The sequence below is a fragment of the Bombyx mori genome, chromosome 26, assembly GCF_030269925.1.
Source record: "Bombyx mori chromosome 26, ASM3026992v2".
NCBI lineage: Eukaryota > Metazoa > Arthropoda > Insecta > Lepidoptera > Bombycidae > Bombyx > Bombyx mori.
In genome coordinates, this window is record NC_085132.1 from 3,954,458 (window position 1) to 3,974,542 (window position 20,085).

Consider the following 20,085-nt stretch of genomic DNA (forward strand, 5'->3'; position numbering starts at 1 on the left):
CCTAAACAGGCGAAATATATGAAACTATGTCCTATATCTTGTAAACTATATTTCTGGCGAATAAATATTTTCTTTCTTTCTTTCTAAGGTCTCCGTTTTTGCATCTACAACGGCTGCCCCACCCTTCAAACCGAAACGCATTACTGCTTCACGGTAGAAATATGCAAAGTGGTGATACCTGCTCGTGCAGACTCACAAGGCGTTCTACCACCAGTAATTACGCAAATTGTAATTTTGCGGGTTTGATTTTTATTACACGATGTTATTCCTTCACCGTGGTAGTTAATCGTTAAGAAAAATTGTTAAGTATTATACGTACCTATTTCATTAGAAAATTGTGCAATATTATGCAAAGAGCGACTCTTAAGTTTAATACAATCCCTAACAAAAAAAAATTATAATTATTTTATTATAGTTTAACTTAAGAACGAAACATGACAGTGATTTATTTCACGAAACTAAGCAATGCGTTAGAAAAAAGATAAGCCAAGGAATTTATTAATAGCTTGTCTGTGAACTAAATAAAATCCATTAATCTTTCACAAACCATAACAATTAATTAACAAAACATGTAAAGAATGTCGTATAGTTAAAAACTGATGCCATGTGTCCCCGCTATCAAAGAGGCCGTTGTTTTTACGATATAATTAAGAACAAATTATTGGTACACAAAAACTATTTGTCGGCTCCTGTTTTTAGTTAATCTGTGGTTCAGTCGCCCGCGTGAAATAAAAATGGCGGTCTACTGTAATTGCAGTGTACAGAACCTATAGAAAATGCAACTTTATTTTTTATTTTTTCTCGTTTAAAATACCAAATAGGTGAACCAAGCCGCGGCTCACTTTGTGGCAAGTGATTATCGAAGCCAACGGTACAACTTGAATGTCTACCTTGCAACACAATAATTACACTACCACAACTAGAAAAAAACGATGAGTGAGCAACAAAGAAAAAAAAACTGAGTTCTTAGATGCCTTGAGTGTGACAATTGTCTCACCTCGGTTGAGGAACTATCGAGTTACGGCAAGCGAGCGAAATTTTACCCGAACTAACAATATCGATTTCTTTAAATTTTAACGATTCGGAATCGAGAAAGTTTCAACACAGCAACTTATGATACTGTAAATATGAAAGAACAAGAAGCTATGTCAAACCACAATCGAACGAATAATTAAATAAAGTATCAAATTAAATGCGGGAGATATGCGACTTAACGACTATATTCTATCTCATTATCTCGCAGGCTAAATTAAATAAGTTGATGCTTATAGTTGTCTCTTTCTAATGTGAAATTTCGTTTGCAAAATAAATTTTCAATAATACGCTATCCCATACTAGACTAATATAATTTTAATCGAATGAATTATTTAGATTAAAATCATTGACATTATAATAAAATAATAATGTATTAAAAGGATCCCTAAAACTTAAGTTCAGAACACACTCCACAACTATGTTACGTTTCGTTGCCCGTCTGGCGCGTTGCACTAAGTGGCCCGTGTTGTCATTACTCCCACAGCCTACTAATTAGTTTCCGTTCGCAGTAAATATACCTAATATACTAACTAACGCCTTTGAACACGCACCGTGAAACGGAACGTACCGCTCGAACTAAGCTGTCAAATGCGAACGTTTGATCCTTTTGCCGATTATGACTTAATTTGTAACTTTTTTTTGCAGTTAAATGGAAAACACATTATTCCTGAATATTTATTGTCGTAATAACATGGCTTATGTATATAATGATAATATTAAATAAATACATTTCATCAATGTAGTCTAAGTCAAATTAAAAAATTAATATATTAAAGATTAGGTACTCAAAAACTTCTTGTCGGATTTTGATAAAATTTAAATGCCAATCACATGCGAAGATTTAAAAACAAAAAGAATAATCAAAAGCAAAATTTAATCGAGTTTCGAAACTCCTCCTTTTTTGAAATCGCTTGAAAAATGAAAGGAAAATGTCATTCATAGATTCAAAAAAAAAAAAAAATACCTAATCCATATATGTATTTAACTTATTACCTTACACTAATGTCATTCGACGTAATACCAGCATATTTTCTGATGTTAGGACGAAAGATTATTTATCGTACGTAGCCGTAATGTAATGACCATGTTTGTCTAGTACATTTCCAGGGTTCATTTATTCGTATCTCATCTTAGAAAATACAACACGATGTTTGTACAACATGATTCTACACGTGAAAGGACAATGCCCATTTTCTATGGGCGTTTGGGCCCCTAAAAAAAGTTGTCCTGTGATGATGGTTTTAACTTAATCTGATAGACAAAGAAATATCGTTTTATATTCAGAAAACGATTTTTATATTCTCACCCAGGCTTTAGAAAAATCTGTTTTTTTCTGCAGCTGAAATTAAGTTGTTAATTGTTTTCTTTGAAATCAATAATCGCTCTCATAATTATTTACAGTATTAAATAAGTTAATTGTGGTTAATGTTGCTAGAAATAAGCCCTTACGTACATTTTATTATTATTATATCCTCATAATAATAATAAAATGAAATGAAAATCCGGAAGCCGGCAACGATATTGTTGTTGTTGTTTTTAAATTCACCAATAAGCAGGCAAAGAGCGTAGCCTATACAGCCTAGTCTGTAGAAGTTATATATTTTTATGTCAATAAAAAGCCGGTGTATCTCTTTTTATTGCTTTTTGGGAGTTTTGACGTCAACTCGATGAATACCACATTGACTGAGCATGAGCTTCCGCAGACCTTTTATACACAATATTACAAATACAAATAATACAAATTACACAATAAACTATTAAAAAAACATTAAAATAAAAATTCAAGTGACGCTTCACTCGGGTTGCTGCCAAAACTCGCTGATCATATATAATAAGAATAGAGTAATGGTAGGCCATTGATATTTTTACTAATGGAATCATTAATATCTAAAAATATTAAATAATTCATGGTTTAAGTAATAATTATTATTACAATAAATATTGAATTGAACAAAAATAAACTAAGAAGCCTGTGAATTATAAGCATTAGCTTTTTTTTTTAATTTGTTGTTCAAGTCACAAACAACTCTTTCGTTTGACAGCATATAGGTTTGCTATAAGGCTGTATAGATTAAGCCCTTTGCCTATTGGCGAATTTAAAAACCATGGCATGGATAGTTTTGGGATGTTATCAATTAAGTAATTTATTTTTTTGGAAAACAATGCCAGGTTGAAAGAAATGTTGATACATAAACTAAACAACGTGAAAAAATAAGGCATAGTTTTTCAAGTACAAATAGTTTTGACATAAAGTTGGCCCACTTTTGGGCATTGTCCTTTTCTCACCGCTTAGTCTAAGAAAAAGTAGTCTATGCCCGCTAGAAACATTTCGAAAATTGGAACGTTTTTTTTAAATCGAAAATGGCTGTCGGCTACAGCTTATTTTTGTTATTTGTCAATATTATTCACGAACGACGAAACTCACTCTTTTTACTAAATAGATAAACTAGTTCACATACCGCTTGATTTTAAGTGGTTATGGTAGTCGAAACTGGAGTACCACTAAGACAAAACCATAATACATGAAGTCAGAATCTCAGAGAATACGCGTCATTACTGTGCTTTAGATGGGTGGTATGAGCCTGTGAGCTTTTACCATCACAGTATTTTGATTATAGAACGCTGCTATACATTCTCCCTTTTTTTCCTACCTAAGCTGATAGTCTTGAGAAGTATGTCAGCGTAACCTAACAAGTAGGTGAAGCTCACGCGGCTCCAACCTGGCGACGTTGCTAACACTAACCCTACGAAAGAGCAGTGCTTCGCAGAATCTACCACCGGATCGGAAACGCGACCCACTGAGAAAATCCGACGAGAAACTCAGTGGGCTGTGTCTGTAGGTTCGACGAGAACGACGACCGGTGCTTGAGGTACCTATAAGCACCGTTAGTGGATCGAGAGGATTCGAAATGACGTGTTTAAGGCGACGTGGACTGTTTACCATTCGATCCGCAGGATCGGGAATGATATTCTCCCGTGAATCTCTCGCCTTACGACACTTACATGAAGAGATGTTATCGCTTCCATACCGAACGTACAATCATAATACTTATTCTAAACTAGCTGACCCGGCAGACTTCGTAGTGCCTCAATCGATAAATAAAATACCTAAACTTTTGTATAAAACAAACTTAAAACAAACAAAAGGAATCCGTCCGGCGGGGGACACATCAAAGGGAAAACAAAATTGTTATTTTTATTTAATTCCCAGCATTTTCATATTTATCTACCTTTTGAACCTTCTCTGGACTTTCACAAATAATTTAAGACCAAAATTAGCCAAATCGGTCCAGCCGTTCTCGAGTTTTAGCGAGACTAACGAACAGCAATTCATTTTTATATATATAGAGATACATAGATATTGAAATGTATTCGGCGCTCAAATCACCGTCAACATATCCGATAATAACCGTATCATATCAATCAGTCGTCCAGAAACAATCAATTAGAGGACGATCCCCTTTCAATTACGAAGCGAGCGCTGTAATTGCCTTCGCGCCACGCCCGTCTATACTCCCGCAGTAATGGATATACGATCGGTTTTGTATCCGAATTTCTTGTTACACTTATACGTGGTTTCCGAGGTATATAATGTTTTTAAATTACTTTTTTTTTATTGCTTAGATGGGTGGACGAGCTCACAACCCACCTGGTGTTAAGTGGTTACTGGAGCCCATAGACATCCACAACATAAATGCGCCACCCACCTTGAGATATAAGTTCTAAGGTCTCACGTATAGTTACAACGGCTGCCCCACCCTTCAAACCGAAACGCATTACTGCTTCACGGCTGAAATAGGCAGGACGGTGGTACCCACCCGCGCGGACTCACAAGAGGTCCTACCACCAGTAATTGCGCAAATTATAATTTTGCGGTTTTTCATTTTTATTACACGATGTTATTCCTTCACCGTGGAAGTCAATCGTGAACATTTGTTGAGTACGTATTTCATTAGAAAAATTGGTACCCGCCTGAGATTCGAACACCGGTGCATCGCTCAACACGAATGCACCGGACGTCTTATCCGTTAGGCCACGACGACTTCAAGATTCGACTTACATAGATTATAAGTAATACTAACAAAATGTATTGTTTTTATTGAAACTTAGATATAGATCTTTAATCTATATATATAAAAATGAATTGCTGTTCGTTAGTCTCGCTAAAACTCGAGAACGGCTCGACTGATTTGGCTAATTTTGGTCTTGAATTATTTGTGGCAGTCCAGAGAAGGTTTAAAAGGTAGATAAATATGAAAATGCTCGGAATTACATAAAAATAACAGTTTTGTTTTTCCTTTGATTTGTCCCCCATCGGACGGATTCCTTTTGTTTGTTTTAAGTTTATTTTATACAAAAGTTTAGGTCTTTTATTTATCGATTGAGGCACTACGAAGTCTGCCGGGTCAGGTAGTAATTAATAAAAAAACCTTTCTGTATTGTTTAGGTAGGTTTTCTGTATTGATTGCGATAGATTCTCCGAAGCACTGCTCTTGCTAGGGCTAGTGTTAGCAAATTCTCTCAGGTTGAGCCTGTGAGTTCACCTACCCGTCCCGTCGTAGCTGGAATAGCCCCTTAGGCTACCAGTGAATAGGTAAGAAAAAAACAAAGAAAAAACATAGAAATGAGAATGGTATTAGATATCTTATAGGAAAGGTCAAACTTCTATCAGTACTAATATTTAAAGGTGAAAGCATTTTTGTTCGTCTTTCATTCACGTCGAAATTAAGCAACAGATTGACATAATTTTTCGCTCATAAGGTTGACGTTGTCTACATTCTATCCTGAAAAAAAACCTCGTATTTCCACGGGAAACTAGGCTGACACTATTTAACATTGGCAACAAAGTTCAACATGAATTGTCCGGTCACCGTCCTCGTCGAACCCGTCGCTTGCGACGAAGGGCTCGACGAGTGAATTAGCCCATACACACAGCCCACTGATTTCCTCACCGGATCTTCTCAGTGGGTCGCGTTCCGATCCGGTGGTAGATTCTGCGAAGATTCTGTTGCTAGGGCCAGTGTTAGCAACACTTCCGGTTAGAACCCCGTGAACTCACCTACATGTCAAGGAGAAGCTAAAATAGCCTTTCAAAGCTATATAGCATGGGTAGGAAAAAAATGAATTGGTCAGATATGTTAATAACGGCCAGTATTAAAACGACTGATATTGTGACAGATATCGAAAGATTAGCTATCCGATTTTTTTTGGTCGTGGTATTTGTCGTGGTTCCATCATTGGAGGCGTAGTAGTTCCAAGAAATCGATCTCTTTCACACAATTAGTTACAGTTTCAGAGGAGCCAGACTGGAATTGATACGTAACAACTAAATGTAGGTAGGTGAGTGTACCAGGCTCAACACAAACCGGGAAGCGTGGCGATTGCTCGTGAGGCGCATAACATCTGCCCACAGCAATGATGCTGGATGACGACCACGACCGATCTAACAAGAGTGATACGACATACGAAAATGTAGGTACCCATACATGTATAGTTCAGTAACGTAAGGTTTGGGTTACATCAAATTCATCGTTGCAATATCGATCGAGAATGCCATTAATTCTGCCGTTGGTAGAGTAATGGACGTCATTGTTCTCGCAGATGCACGTTTATCATCACGTGGGATCGTATAGCGTATTATTTCCTTTAACGCATTCAGGACGCAACTGCCAATTACATATAAATAATGAATTAAAAAATATACTAATTTTTTTTTTATTGCTTAGATGGGTTGACGATCTCACAGTCCACCTGGTATTAAATGGTTACTGGAGCCCATAGACAACGTAAATGCCGCCACCCACCTTTAGATATGAGTACTAAGGTCTCAGTATAGCCAATCGTGAACATTTGTTTAGTACGTATTTCATTAGAAAAATTGTTAGCCGCCTGCGGGATTCGAGCACCGTTGCATCGCTCGATATGAATGCACCGGACGTCTTATCCTTTAGGCCACGACGACTGTTAAATAAAGAGATTCCGAATAATGTAATGAAAATAATAATGTATCCTATTAAATAAAACCATAAAGATGATACGAAAACTTTTTAATGTCACGAATGCGGGGATTTGGCCAGGGGAAAACTGTCACTGACAACTAAAAAGTTACCAGACAAAAGAGTTTATAAATGTATGCGCTTTACAAACTTTGTGCAATAGAACATTTAAACTTTATTTAAATGTTTTTTTTATTGCTTAGATAGCTTGACGAGCTGACGGCCCAACTGATGTTAAATACTCACTAGGACCTATAGAAATCAACAAGTATTTTTAAAAAGTACAACTCAATGCGGATCTCACCTTCTCCGCGTTAAGACAGACAGACACAAATTAAATTCTATTGCAAAATCATTTTATTGTACACAAGCGGCGCGGCGTAACTATAATAGTTAGACATATGCTGTCGCGACACTTTTTGTAAATAATAATGTGTTCTACAAAGTTGTAGTAACTACATTATTTTATTCTATCATGAATAATTTTCGCAGGGCACGCGATGTAAAGAATATGTTAGGTAATTTTTTTACACCTTTTGTTACATTATTGGAGTTCATTGGAGATCTATTGGAGATCTATTTGAACCTTATTAGTAAGGTTCCCTAATTTTTTCAAAAAAGATTATAGCCTATGTCACTCAGGAATAGTGTAGCTTCCAAACAGTGAAAGAATTTTTCAAATCGTTTCTTTAGTTTCGAAGCCTATTCAATACAAACAAACAAACAAATCTTTCCTCTTTATAATATTCGTATAGATAACATTTTTTCTAATCATACAATCTTAGTCGCGATAACATAAAGAACGCGAATAGAACTGTGTGCTTAGTGTGAGTTTTTTAACGTTCTCGATAGCGTAAGAGTTAAATCAAATTTGTATGGAGCTTGAACGTTCGCCTACGTTTACCGCTAGGGGCGCTGTTTCAACTGCATACAAATTTGAGTTACTTTTACGCTATCGAAAACGTTAAAAAACTCACACTAAGCACACTGATTCACAACAGAGGTGAATAAAAAAGTAGTTACAACTCATTTATCTTAATCGAAGTGTCATTCTAAATCTAAAATATCAACGCTACGTCATTTTGACGTTACAAGGACGAAGTTTGTTGAAGCGATGTTCCTCGGAGTGTAGTGGTAGGTGGTAGGATGGTAGGTCGCTGGTACGATGTACCCATTGATTGCCGTTGCCCTCGGCGTGGCGTTTGTTCTGCTACTGCTGGCTGTGAGATGGCAGTGGCGGTCCTATAAGGTATGGCGGTTAATTAATATGAGTTATTTTAATCACGTTCCTTTGAGATTTGAATGGTGGTAGGACCTCTAGTGAGTCCGCGCGGGTAGGTACCACCACTCCGCCTATTTCCGCCGTGAAGCAGTAATGCGTTTCGGTTTGAAGGGTGGGGCAGCCGTTGTAACTATACTTGAGATCTTAGAACTTATAGCTCAAGGTGGGTGGCGCATTTACGTCGTAGATGTCTATGGGCTCCAGTAACCACTTAACACCATGTGGGCTGTGAGCTCGTCCACTCATCTAGGCAATAAAAAAAAAAGATCGTTTCTAAGAAAAGTTTATTATAGATGAAAGGTAGAAAAGAATATAAAATATTTACTTTGTTGAACTCAGAGACAAAATATGGTGGAAGAGAGTAGGCTGCATAAATAAATAGTAGATAGTAAAATATAATGTCTTGTCAGTTCACCATGATAATGTTACAAGATATCGTTAGATTTACATATATCAAAATCGTAAAATAAAATATTGAAATGGTAGGTAAAAATTTGATGTTAATGTAAATTTTATAAAAACGTTTGTGTTTGAAAAAAATAACATGGTTTACAGCTAACTCGAGTTTTGCCACATACCATCATGTTCTATGATGAATTTCCCCTTTTCGGTATTTCACACCACTATGACGTGTTTCACTATATTTTTTTTTTTTTTTTTATGATTGAAAGAGTACTGGTGGCCCGGAGGCCTTTCCAGCTTCACCAGGACAGGTGGGCGAGCAAAGGCTCAGCCAGGAGGGGTGGGATTTGCTAACAACTGCCTGAGCGCCTCCGAAGGAGAATTTTACTATAAATGAGGGTTGTCTAGAAAAATGCTTTTGAATTACATTTTTGCTTTGAAAACATTATGATAATTATGTACTGTAACTACTGTGCATTGTAACTAGGTCGAACCAGAATGTCAATCGTGCCAAGCTCAAGTGGTGCACCGGCTCTGCCCTCATCACAACGTCGTGCAGGGGTTCCGGCTGGAGCAGAAGGACAGCCTCGATGAGCACCTGGATGTACTCACCAGAAAACTTGCTGACAAGGTATATACGAAGAATATTATTAATTAATACGGTTAGCGTGGCCATGTATGAAAATGGCAGAGGGGGAAGAGGTCAACCGAAGAAGACATGGATGGAGTGTGTGAATGACGATGTGAGAGAGAAAGGAGTGAGTGTTGAGATTACGGCTGATGGAAGAGAAAAATTAGCTGTGCCGAACCCACCTACTGGGATAAGGTGAAGAAAAAGAAGAAGAATACTGGACTACTTTGTTCTGACAAAGTATACTTAGTTTAAATAATCATGAAGAAGACAATTAGGAATCAGCTGGCGCTCGGGGTCAACGTCCTCGTGACATACGACTTCACTATAGATTACGGCTTCACAAAATAAGAACTTACTAAAAATAATAGAATAATCATTTATATTTTTTTACCTGACACAATTCTAGTTGTTCTATTATTTCTGATCAGGGTAGTTTCACTGCAAATATCTTATTTAAACACCACCTTACGAGGAAATACTTGATTATTACAGTGTGTTCTGGAGCCCAAATGCATAGGATAGAACACATCAAAAGCGTTTAACCCATAGACAGCACACTGAGTTTCTCGCCGGATCTTCTCAGTGTGCTTCGGATCGGGTGGTAGATTCTGCGAAGCACTGCTCTTGCTAGGGCCAGTGTTAGCAACATTCCCGGTTGGAGTCCAGTGAGCTCACCTACACGTCAAGCTGAAATAGTCTTTCAAGGCTATCAGCATAGGTAGAAGAAAAAAATCTAACCCTCGTTATATTATACACACTAATTTTACTATTTGATCTCTAGGAAGGTCGCCTCCGCCTTTCCAAGTCCAAGATCCGTGAGACGCAAAATGAGATCGACAATCTCCACGCCATCGACTACGACGTGCGCCTGAAGTACCGCGAGATCATGGAGTCGCTGAAGAAGGACTTGATGTATAACGAGAAGGAGTGCAAGAGGCTGCAGGAGCAAATCGAATGGGTGTCCCGGAGGCGGGCCGAGTTGAAAGATGAGGTAGCTACTGTTTCGTAATTCCTATTACGCTACTGCTTGATCTTTTTGCTGTTGGCATTTTCCAACTTTTTTTTATTGCTTGAATGGGGGGACGAGCTCACGGCCTACCTAAGTGGGTGGTTACCGGAGCCCATAGATATCTACAATGTAAATGCCGCCATCCGCTTTGAGACATGAGTTGTAAGATCTCACTTTTTACAGTAACTCAAACCTGATAACGTTGCTAACACGAACCCTAGCAAGAGCTGTGCTTCGCTGAATCTACCACCGGATCGGAAACGCGACCCACTGAGAAGATTCGGCGAGAAACTCAGTGGGCTATGTCTGTGGGTTAATTTACTCGTAGAGCCCTTCGTCGCAAGCGACGGGTTAGACAAGAACGATGACCGGTGCTTGAGGTACCTAAAAGCATTGTTTGTGGATCGGGAGGATATTCAAGAGCAGGCAGTGACAGAAGCAACTCTTTATCCCGATAAAACGCAACGCGGTTTCGTTGTTTTTGTTGTACCAAATATTTAGTTCTGTTTGGGGATGCAGGTGCGACTCGGTCAGAGACTGTACGGGGAAGCGGCCGCGGAACTGGCCAGTAATTTATCTGAACTGCAGCGAGGTCGCGGCCAAGATTACAAGATAACAGAGAAGCCACACGTCCAGCGCTCAGTCACCGAGCTGCGTCACAGAAAGGAGCCGCATCTACCGCGACCGAACCCGGCTGCGTCGTTGGTGATAAAAACGTCACCACCGCAGACGTCTGAAGCGATCGTCACGCATTTCGACTCGTAACAAAAAAATGTGACAAATTTTTATTTTTATTTTTACAATGTATTTATTAAATTTATTTGCGACCTTGTCATATTTCACTAGCTTCATTTATTAAACAAGTATTCAAATATAAATCACGTGTAAATAGCTTTTTTTATCCAAAATGGCGGTAGTAGTCAAATGGCCATTTAATATCTATTATAAATAACAAATATATATTTTCAAGCCCTCACAATCGTAATTTCTGCTTCAGGGTCTGTATCATCATGAAAGTCACGTTTTTTTTTATTGCTTTGATGGCTGGACGAGATCGCGGCCCATCTGTTGTTTAATGATTACCGGAGTCCATACCGGAGGAGTTTTACTGGTGGTAGGACCTCTTGTGAGTCGCACCATAGTTACAACGGCTGCCCCGTCTTTCAAACCATGGCAGAAATAGGCGGGGCGGTTGTACTCACACCGTGCTGACTCACAAGACGTTCTACCACCAGTACGCCCAATTCTAATAAGCACAATTCTTACCCACATTCTTCTACTGCTATCAAGTTATCGATAAACTTATCAACTGTCTGTAAGCTTCAGACTTTATAGGGTAGGCTGAGGTAATTACGAATATTATTTATAAGAAAACTAGAATACGTCAATGTTGATTTTTTTTTGTTTTCAATAAATTCATATCACTAATAAACACTGAAATTCCTTGAAATTTGGAATGAATTCCTTTTACTAGTTTTTGAATTTACTGCAATTTAGTCTACCAGTTAGGGTTCAGTGGCCCCAATATACGTGAAACTCAGGAAAGCAACAAAAAAAATGCTTTAGAGCAAAACAATGAATTGTCCGCCATCGGTCCGGCCCCTTTACATCTCTCGTTAATTCCGAGGGTTAAAATCCCCGAAAAAGTGAGCACTTGCCTTGTTTACAAGGTTTTAGATTTTAATTTAGATTGGGGTTGGGTTTCGTTCGCTCACGAAGAAGCTTAACCGACAGAAAGTACATGCTAAATTAGCATTAGTCGCGTCGCGTTAAGGCACTTCGTTTTCGCTTGGGGTGTATTCCATGAATCCATTAAATTCGCATTCGTATGTGATCACCTAATACAATATCATCAAGTCCGCGCCCGGGGTGCTTTGTGAATAATTTCTCGGCAATCTGCTCCCGTTTGTATCGGATTTGTATTCTTATAATTTCATTATGATTGCTGCTTTAGTTTGACGGATCAATCAATCCAGGACGCCTGTAAACGATATTAGATTATGACAATTTGAATCTGTTGTTCTAGATAAGTGTATGCAGAAGTGTATCGACCACTACTTGGCTCACTCTTGCCCTCGAGTTCCATATGAAGTAGCAATGGTAGAGTAGAATAATACATAAATCCCGTGCATAATTGAAACTTTATTAATTTTAATTAGGTACATATTAGCTATCAAATTTTACGGAAATATTATGTAACTGTTAAAAGACAAGCTAATATGTTACTTTAAGGAAAGATAATATTAATCCTTCTTGTCAAAGTCCGATTCCATATATCTGAGCATAGTGACTGCTACCTTACATGAGACTCCCCCTAATGGAATCCTCGTCTAAAATCAATAATAACATTAATAACGAATTAGTATTGCCAGGTAAGGAAAAAAGGCATCTTATGTCTTCGTAAGTTAAGTGTCAGGAAATAAATTGTTCCCTTTTATAACTAAATCGTTTGTTTGTTCGTGTTCGATGGGTGCTTTGAACTGAATTATCTGGTTTGAAGGTTTCTGTCATAATGCTGTCAACGTCAGGTAGGTGAACGCTGCCCTAGACACGTCCTTACGGATCCAGCAGATCCTTTGCATTAGACGCCTTCAGCTCTAATAGGGACCCCGGTAACCGTACTCGTCAAACTCGACAAAGAGGTCGACGTATAACGTAGGCTACGTAGCCTGTCTATTTCTACTATGAAGCAATAATGCGTTACGGTTTAAAGGTTGGGATGTCGTCATTTATTTATGGTAATAAAGCCTTAGGACTCATTTTTTAAGGTGGGTGGCGGCATCTACGTTGTTTGATGTCTATAAGCTCCCGTAACAACTTAACACCAGGTGGCCTATGAGAACGTCAACCAATTTAACCAATAAAAAAATTATCTTAAAAGATCCTACAGGTCCGTATTACTATAAGCCCTAGTATCATCAAATTAAAGTAAAATAACAATCAACGCAATTCGTACAACCCACAATTGAACATAACGACGTACTTCGCACAAACAAATAAATAAATCTAATGCAATCTCATTTAATGAAGTGTTTGCGTAATAAAATAGTTTAATTAGAGGGAGCGCCGCATCTGTCGCTAGTTTTGTATTGTCGACATTTGTCCCGGGGCCGTGTGAGTGGATCAACGTACATACATCTCGATGTCTGTCAGTTCTTTTTATTAGCCATAGGCTTCGACTGGGCATACCGCAGTCTAAAGCGGAATGTTTATAGTCTTCTAAGGTTCCATTTAAATATCCGAATCTCAAAGATAAAGTCGGTTATGTAATTTAGGTAATCATAGAATATAAGGTATCTTATTATTATACCTTTAAACGAGCAATTCTTGTATATATATATATATATATATATATATTTCTAGTAGGTGGCCGTCCCACACTGCGCTTGCCAGTACGTGGTCGCCACTCCAGGATCTTTCTGCCCCATCGACCGTCCTCTCTTCGTGCTATGTAGCCGGCCCATTGCCACTTCAGTTCACTTCGTTGGATGCAGGTGGCAATGGACCGGTCGCACTGGAAATCTATTGGAGAGGCCTATGTTCAGCAGTGGACGGCGATAGGCTGAAATGATGATGATGATGATGATGATGATATATATTTATATAATCTGAATCTCGGAAACGGCTCCAATGATTTTTATAAAATTTAGTATACAGGGGATTTCGGGGGCGATAAATCGATCTAGCTACGATTTATTTTCAGAAAATGTTATTTTATTCTTGTTTTCAATAACCAACTTTATTGATATCTTCCCGACATCTATTGGCGAATAATAATACTATTTTTCATAATTTCAACTAATTGCTTTAAAGACACAATAACACTAAAGCTGTTTCAGCAGATGGCGTTGTTAAGCCGCTTATAAAAAAAAAAAAAACCGGTCATCGTCTGGTGACTAATTATTTCAACTATAGTCTTATTTTCTAAAGCTGTTCTCGTATAAATCGATAATTGGGATGCTTACTAATTTTCGGCGGATATTAGAACATCGTCTTGTTCGCTTTTGTAACAAAATGGTAAAGTAATACGCCTTGAATTAATTCATGAGAGTACCTACCTAGGCATTTTTATAATCTCTTTATGACTCTTTAGTCAATAATTATTATTTCAAGAACGAAGATCGCGTCAGGTGCGAGAACCGCGCACGAATTTCGTCTGCAAGTTAAACCCTCTCAAAACTTTATAAATTCGAGACGCACACATAATACTTACATTACTTATTCACAAACGTACGTTTCCACTGAAATTACATTCGATCAAGCAAATTTAGGCTTTATCCGCTTGTCGTAAGCATTAACACGAAATAAACGGTGGACATTAAAGTAACGGGAAGCTTGTGGAGTTTTTTTTTTTTTCGTTAATGTAAAAAGAAAAACGCCAAGTTTCAGGGCGGGAGCTCAATTTTTTTCCCTCCTTAATGCGCTTATTACGAGGGAGCTGGGACGGAACAGTGCGGTGTTGGAACTTCGTAAAATAAGTTTTGTTTTTTCATTGTCTCCTCCTCCGCTTTTAATGTTGATTAATACGAACCAAGCGAGTTTCTGTGAAAAGAGCAGGCCTGTTAATAATTTCGCTGTTACGACATATTGTAAGTACACGAGCAATGTGTAATCTTTAAACCAAAAGGCATTCCGGCACTAGGGCCATTCTCATATTATTTGTATGACACGGCGAAACGAAATAAGGAATTCTAAAGGGCTAATGCAAACAAACAAAAAACATTGAAGTCGTCGTGTAGTCTAGTCAACAAGTTCAAAAACGTGTTAAATAGACATAAAGCTCCTAAAAATATGTACGATAGCTCATTGGATGCGGAATGATGTCTACAAAAATGTTTTTTAAGGGCTTATTAGCACATAAAAAATTGCGATTGTTATAAACAAAATAAGATTTAAAAAAAAAGGAATTTGGTTTTTCCTGAATAATTTCTAAAATAATGATATTTAAGGAATTTTGAAAAAAGATCCTGAAAGAGGAGGAAATTTCCAATAAAAAAGTCCCAACTCCCGGAATTCTATCTCTATTATTTATAAATTTTTTTTAACGCTGAAAATAGGGCTCCGCGAGGTCGTTACGGCATAAGCGCGCCGTCTAAAAAACCGGTATATCACCTAAAATAATTTTTTTATAGTATTAAATAACAATTTAAAAATTTGAATAAATTTTGGTGTAATCTAAACACTTGAACGAAAAAAACCTCGGTGAAAAAAAAATTTTATATCGATTTTTCAAAAATTTACACCATTGTTAATTAGCTAATTTTTTTCCAATCTCTGTTTTTATAAATTACGCTATAAAAGTTTAAATAATTCATCTAAAAATTTTTCCCTTCGTGGAGCTCTTATCATTTAGGTACTTAATAAAGTAATGCAAAAATTTTTTTTAATCTTTATTATTTTGATCATTATAATTTTTTTTAATTAACAAAAAATGAAATTTCTAAAAAATGTTCTGATAACAAATTTTTTTCAGTAATATCTTATTATTGCTGTTTTTGTATCTACCGTAGGTAATAATTAACATTGAAAAAAAAATTGTACGCTATTTGTTAAGAAATTGTTTATAAACAAATAGACTATTTAGGGATTTTTTTTAAAAAAAATTTTACCGTCTTATTGAATAGGTAAAATAATGATTTAAAAAATTTTTTTTTTTCCTAAATAAATTTTTTAATTGTTTAAAATCGTTTTTTTTCATATTTCAATTGCTTAAATAATTAGTTAAGAAATTATTTTTTTCTTAAAAATCATCATTGACTCTTTTCAACGGATTAACAAAGAAATACATTTTTTTTGTAAATAATTTCATTGTTTATTAACTTAACAATTGTTATAAACAATTAATATTAATCGTTATATTTTTTTCGAAAACTACAAAAAATTACAAAAACAACCATTATATCAAAATATAGAAAAAAAATTGTGTATTTTTTACAGCATTTTTAGATCTAATATATAAAATTCTCGTGTCACAGTTTTCGTTGCCATACTCCTCCGAAACGGCTTGACCGATTTTGATGAAATTTTTTGTGCTTATCCGGTATCTATGAGAATCGGCCAACGTCTATTTTTCATCCCCCTAAATGTTAGGGGTAGTCCACCCCTAAAATTTTTTATTTATTTTTTAGACAAAATTTTTAATTTCTATTTTTTTATGATACAACATACAAAAATACATACAATCCTCAATTTTCACCCCTCTACGATCAACCCCTATTTTTTATTTGTTAATTATAAACTTTAATTTTTTTGGCAAGTCTTTATTTTGTTTTGTCATGACTTAAAATAAAAAAAATCATATTACTCTCAATTTTCACTCTTATACGATCAACCCCTATTTTTCCATCCCGATTAATATTTTTTTTATTCTATGCACAGATCCCCAATAAGGTTGCAAGATGGCAATCAAATATTATAATTGTAGTACGATAAATTCTTATTCAGAGTTTATAATTTCAAGTTCCTTTAATTATGATTTTTTTTAAATTGAATTTGATCTCCCGCCCTCGCCGGTCCACTTCTGATCAACTATCAATCGATCAGCTATCCCCGCCAGGTGTCACCACTCATCCAGCAAACATCACGTAGTAGGGATGAGGACGAAGCCGGTCTCCTGTCTTACTTACTCACTATACATCATAGATTATCATATATATTTGAGAGCTATACAATACTATACCTTTTTCAGCCACGTTTTTTTGGTTTTATTTGTGTATCAATAGTATGTTAATAGGTCTGAGAATCGGCTACTATCTATTTTTCATACCCCTAAGTGAAAGGGGTTGTCCACCCCAAACATTTATTTTTTATTTTAATTTTTTGGATATATTTTTTTCTACAGTAGAATTACCCTAGAAATCTTATTTAAGGCAACACAACGTTTGCCGGGTCAGCTAGTATTATATAATAATGAAATTACAGCCGTTACATAATTTGTCAAGTTATAAATTGTTATAACTTTTAAACTATAAGAGATACGGTAAAGGACATTCAGGTCATTTTTAAAAAGGATTTATTTATCTTTAAAGTAAATTCAAAATCGATCCTGTAACTATTGTTTATCAGTTGTTATAAGCATATTTGTTTATAAAAATTTAAGATTTTTTTGATATTTTTTGAAATTTCATAGCTTATAATTTGTTGAATAATATAGATACAGCTACGGACCCAAAATCTTTTTTGTTCTATGATAAAATATCTTTCTAATTTCTTAGTAATCATAGAAATATATAATTTTGTTCAAATAATATACTAGTTTTAATTTATACCTACCTCATTTACATTCTGCTATCGATCAGTTTTAATTTATTTATCAAATGCTTATGACAACTGATAAACAATAGTTACAGGATCGATTTTGAATTTATTTTAAAGATAAATAAATCCTTTATAAAAAGATCTACATGTCCTTTACCGTATCTCTTATAGTTTAAAAGTTATAACAATTTATAACTTGACAAATTATGTAACGGCTGTAATTTCATTATCATATAATATCTAAAAATGCTGTAAAAATAAACATATTTTTTCTTTATATTTTGTTATATATTTGCATTTTTGTAATTTTTTTGTAGTTTTCGAAAAAAAATATAACTATTAATATTAATTGTTTATAACAACTTGTTAAGTTAATAAATAATGAAATTATTTATAAAAAAAATGTATTTCTTTGTTAATCCGTTGAAAAGAGTCAATGATGATTTTTAAGAAAAAAATAATTTCTTAACTAATTATTTAAACAATTGAAATATGAAAAAAAAAACGATTTTAAGCAATTAAAAAATTTATTTAAGAATTTTTTTTTTAAATCATTATTTCACGTATACAATAAGATGGTAATTTTTTTTTTTAAAAATCCCGAAATATTCTATTTGTTTATAAACAATTTCTTAAGAAATAGAGTAAAAAATTTTTTTTCAATGTTAGTTATTACCTATGGTAGATAAAAAAACAGCAATAATAAGATATTACTGAAAAAAAAATTTTTTTCATAACATATTTTAGAAATTTCATTTTTTGCTAATTAAAAATAATTATAATTATCAAAATAATAAAAATAATAAAAATTTTTTTGCATTACGTTATTAAGTACCTAAATGATAAGAGCTCCACGAAGGGAAAAATTTTTAGATGAATTATTTAAACTTTTATACCGTAATTTATAAAAACAGAGATTGGAAAAAAATTAGCTAATTAACAATGGTGTAAATTTTTGAAAAATCGATATACAATTTTTTTTTCACCGAGGTTTTTTTCGTTCAAGTGTTTAGATTACACCATAATTTATTCAAATTTTTAAATTGTTATTTAATACTATAAAAAAATTATTTTAGGTGATATACCGGTTTTTTAGACGGCGCGCTTATGCCGTAACGACCTCGCGGAGCCCTATTTTCAGCGTTAAAAAAAATTATAAATAATAGAGATAGAATTCCGGGAGTTGGGACTTTTTTTATTGGAAATTTCCTCCTCTTTCAGGATCTTTTTTCAAAATTCCTTAAATATCATTATTTTAGAAATTATTCAGGAAAAACCAAATTCCTTTTTTTTTAAATCTTATTTTGTTTATAACAATCGCAATTTTTTATGTGCTAATAAGCCCTTAAAAAACATTTTTGTAGACATCATTCCTCATCCAATGAGCTATCGTACATATTTTTAGGAGCTTTATGTCTATTTAACACGTTTTTGAACTTGTTGACTAGACTAGTGGCCTAAAGGATAAGACGTCCGGTGCATTCGTATCTAGCGATGCACCGGTGTTCGTATCCCGGCAGGCGGGTACAAATTTTTCTAATGAAATACGTAGTCAACAAATGTTCACGATTGACTTCCACGGTGAAGGAATAACATCGTGTACGTAATAAAAATCAAACCCGCAAAATTATAATTTGCGTAATTACTGGTGGTAGGACATCTTGTGAGTCTGCACGGGTAGATACCACCGCCCTGCCTATTTTTGCCGTGAAGCAGTAATGCATTTCGGTTTGAAGGACGGGGCAGCCGTTGTACTGTTACAAGTGAGACCTTAAAAGTCAAATGTCTATGGGCTCCAGTAACCACTCAACACCAGGTAGGCCGTGAGCTCGTCGAACAACCTAAGCAATAAAAAATTTAAAAAAAATTCGCGAGCTTTTCCATCGTTGTGTCCAGTGCCTTATAATACACATCCGCAGTAATGCTAGTGTCATTTGGTAAGAACACGGAATAGATATTTATCTATTCTATAGAATTCTATAGTTTCTTACCCACGGAATAGATATTTATCTATTCCGTGGGTAAGAAACTATCATGAATTATACCGACACTGAATTATCGGCGATCGTTCAATTCGTGTAAGACCCATTTATCAAGTTTTTTATCTTGTTAATTTGACGAAAATAGACCAATGTTGGTTTTGATGCTGTCCTTGAAAGTTACTGTTAACTCAGTGATAGATCGAGTATCGCCATCTTCCCCTATCGCCTTTAATTCGTTGTTATTCGGGATTCATTTATTATCATTTTTTTTTGGATCAATGAGTTCTAGTCGATAACTAGTCGTGCATTTGTTAGCTCTACTAACTCACTCCGTACATATCGCTAATGTTGCGAGCCGTGCGATACTGTGGACCGAATGATAAACAGTCGACGTCGCCCTAAACACGTCATTACGGATCCTCCCGATCCATTAACGGTGCTTTTAGGGACCTCAGGCACGGGTCACCGTCCTCGCCGAACCCGTCGCT

At 35.5% G+C, this 20,085-nt stretch overlaps 1 protein-coding gene across 1 annotated transcript; it reads left to right on the forward strand.

The window, feature by feature from the left end:
* The first annotated feature begins 8,082 nt into the window (after positions 1 to 8,082).
* Positions 8,083 to 11,195, forward strand: LOC101740893 (uncharacterized). Its single transcript, XM_004932999.5, has 4 exons — positions 8,083 to 8,280; positions 9,203 to 9,346; positions 10,131 to 10,340; positions 10,878 to 11,195. Exons 1-4 carry the CDS (start codon positions 8,197 to 8,199, stop codon positions 11,121 to 11,123), a joined length of 684 nt encoding a protein of 227 aa, XP_004933056.1. The 5' UTR covers positions 8,083 to 8,196; the 3' UTR covers positions 11,124 to 11,195.
* Positions 11,196 to 20,085: the final 8,890 nt, after the last annotated feature.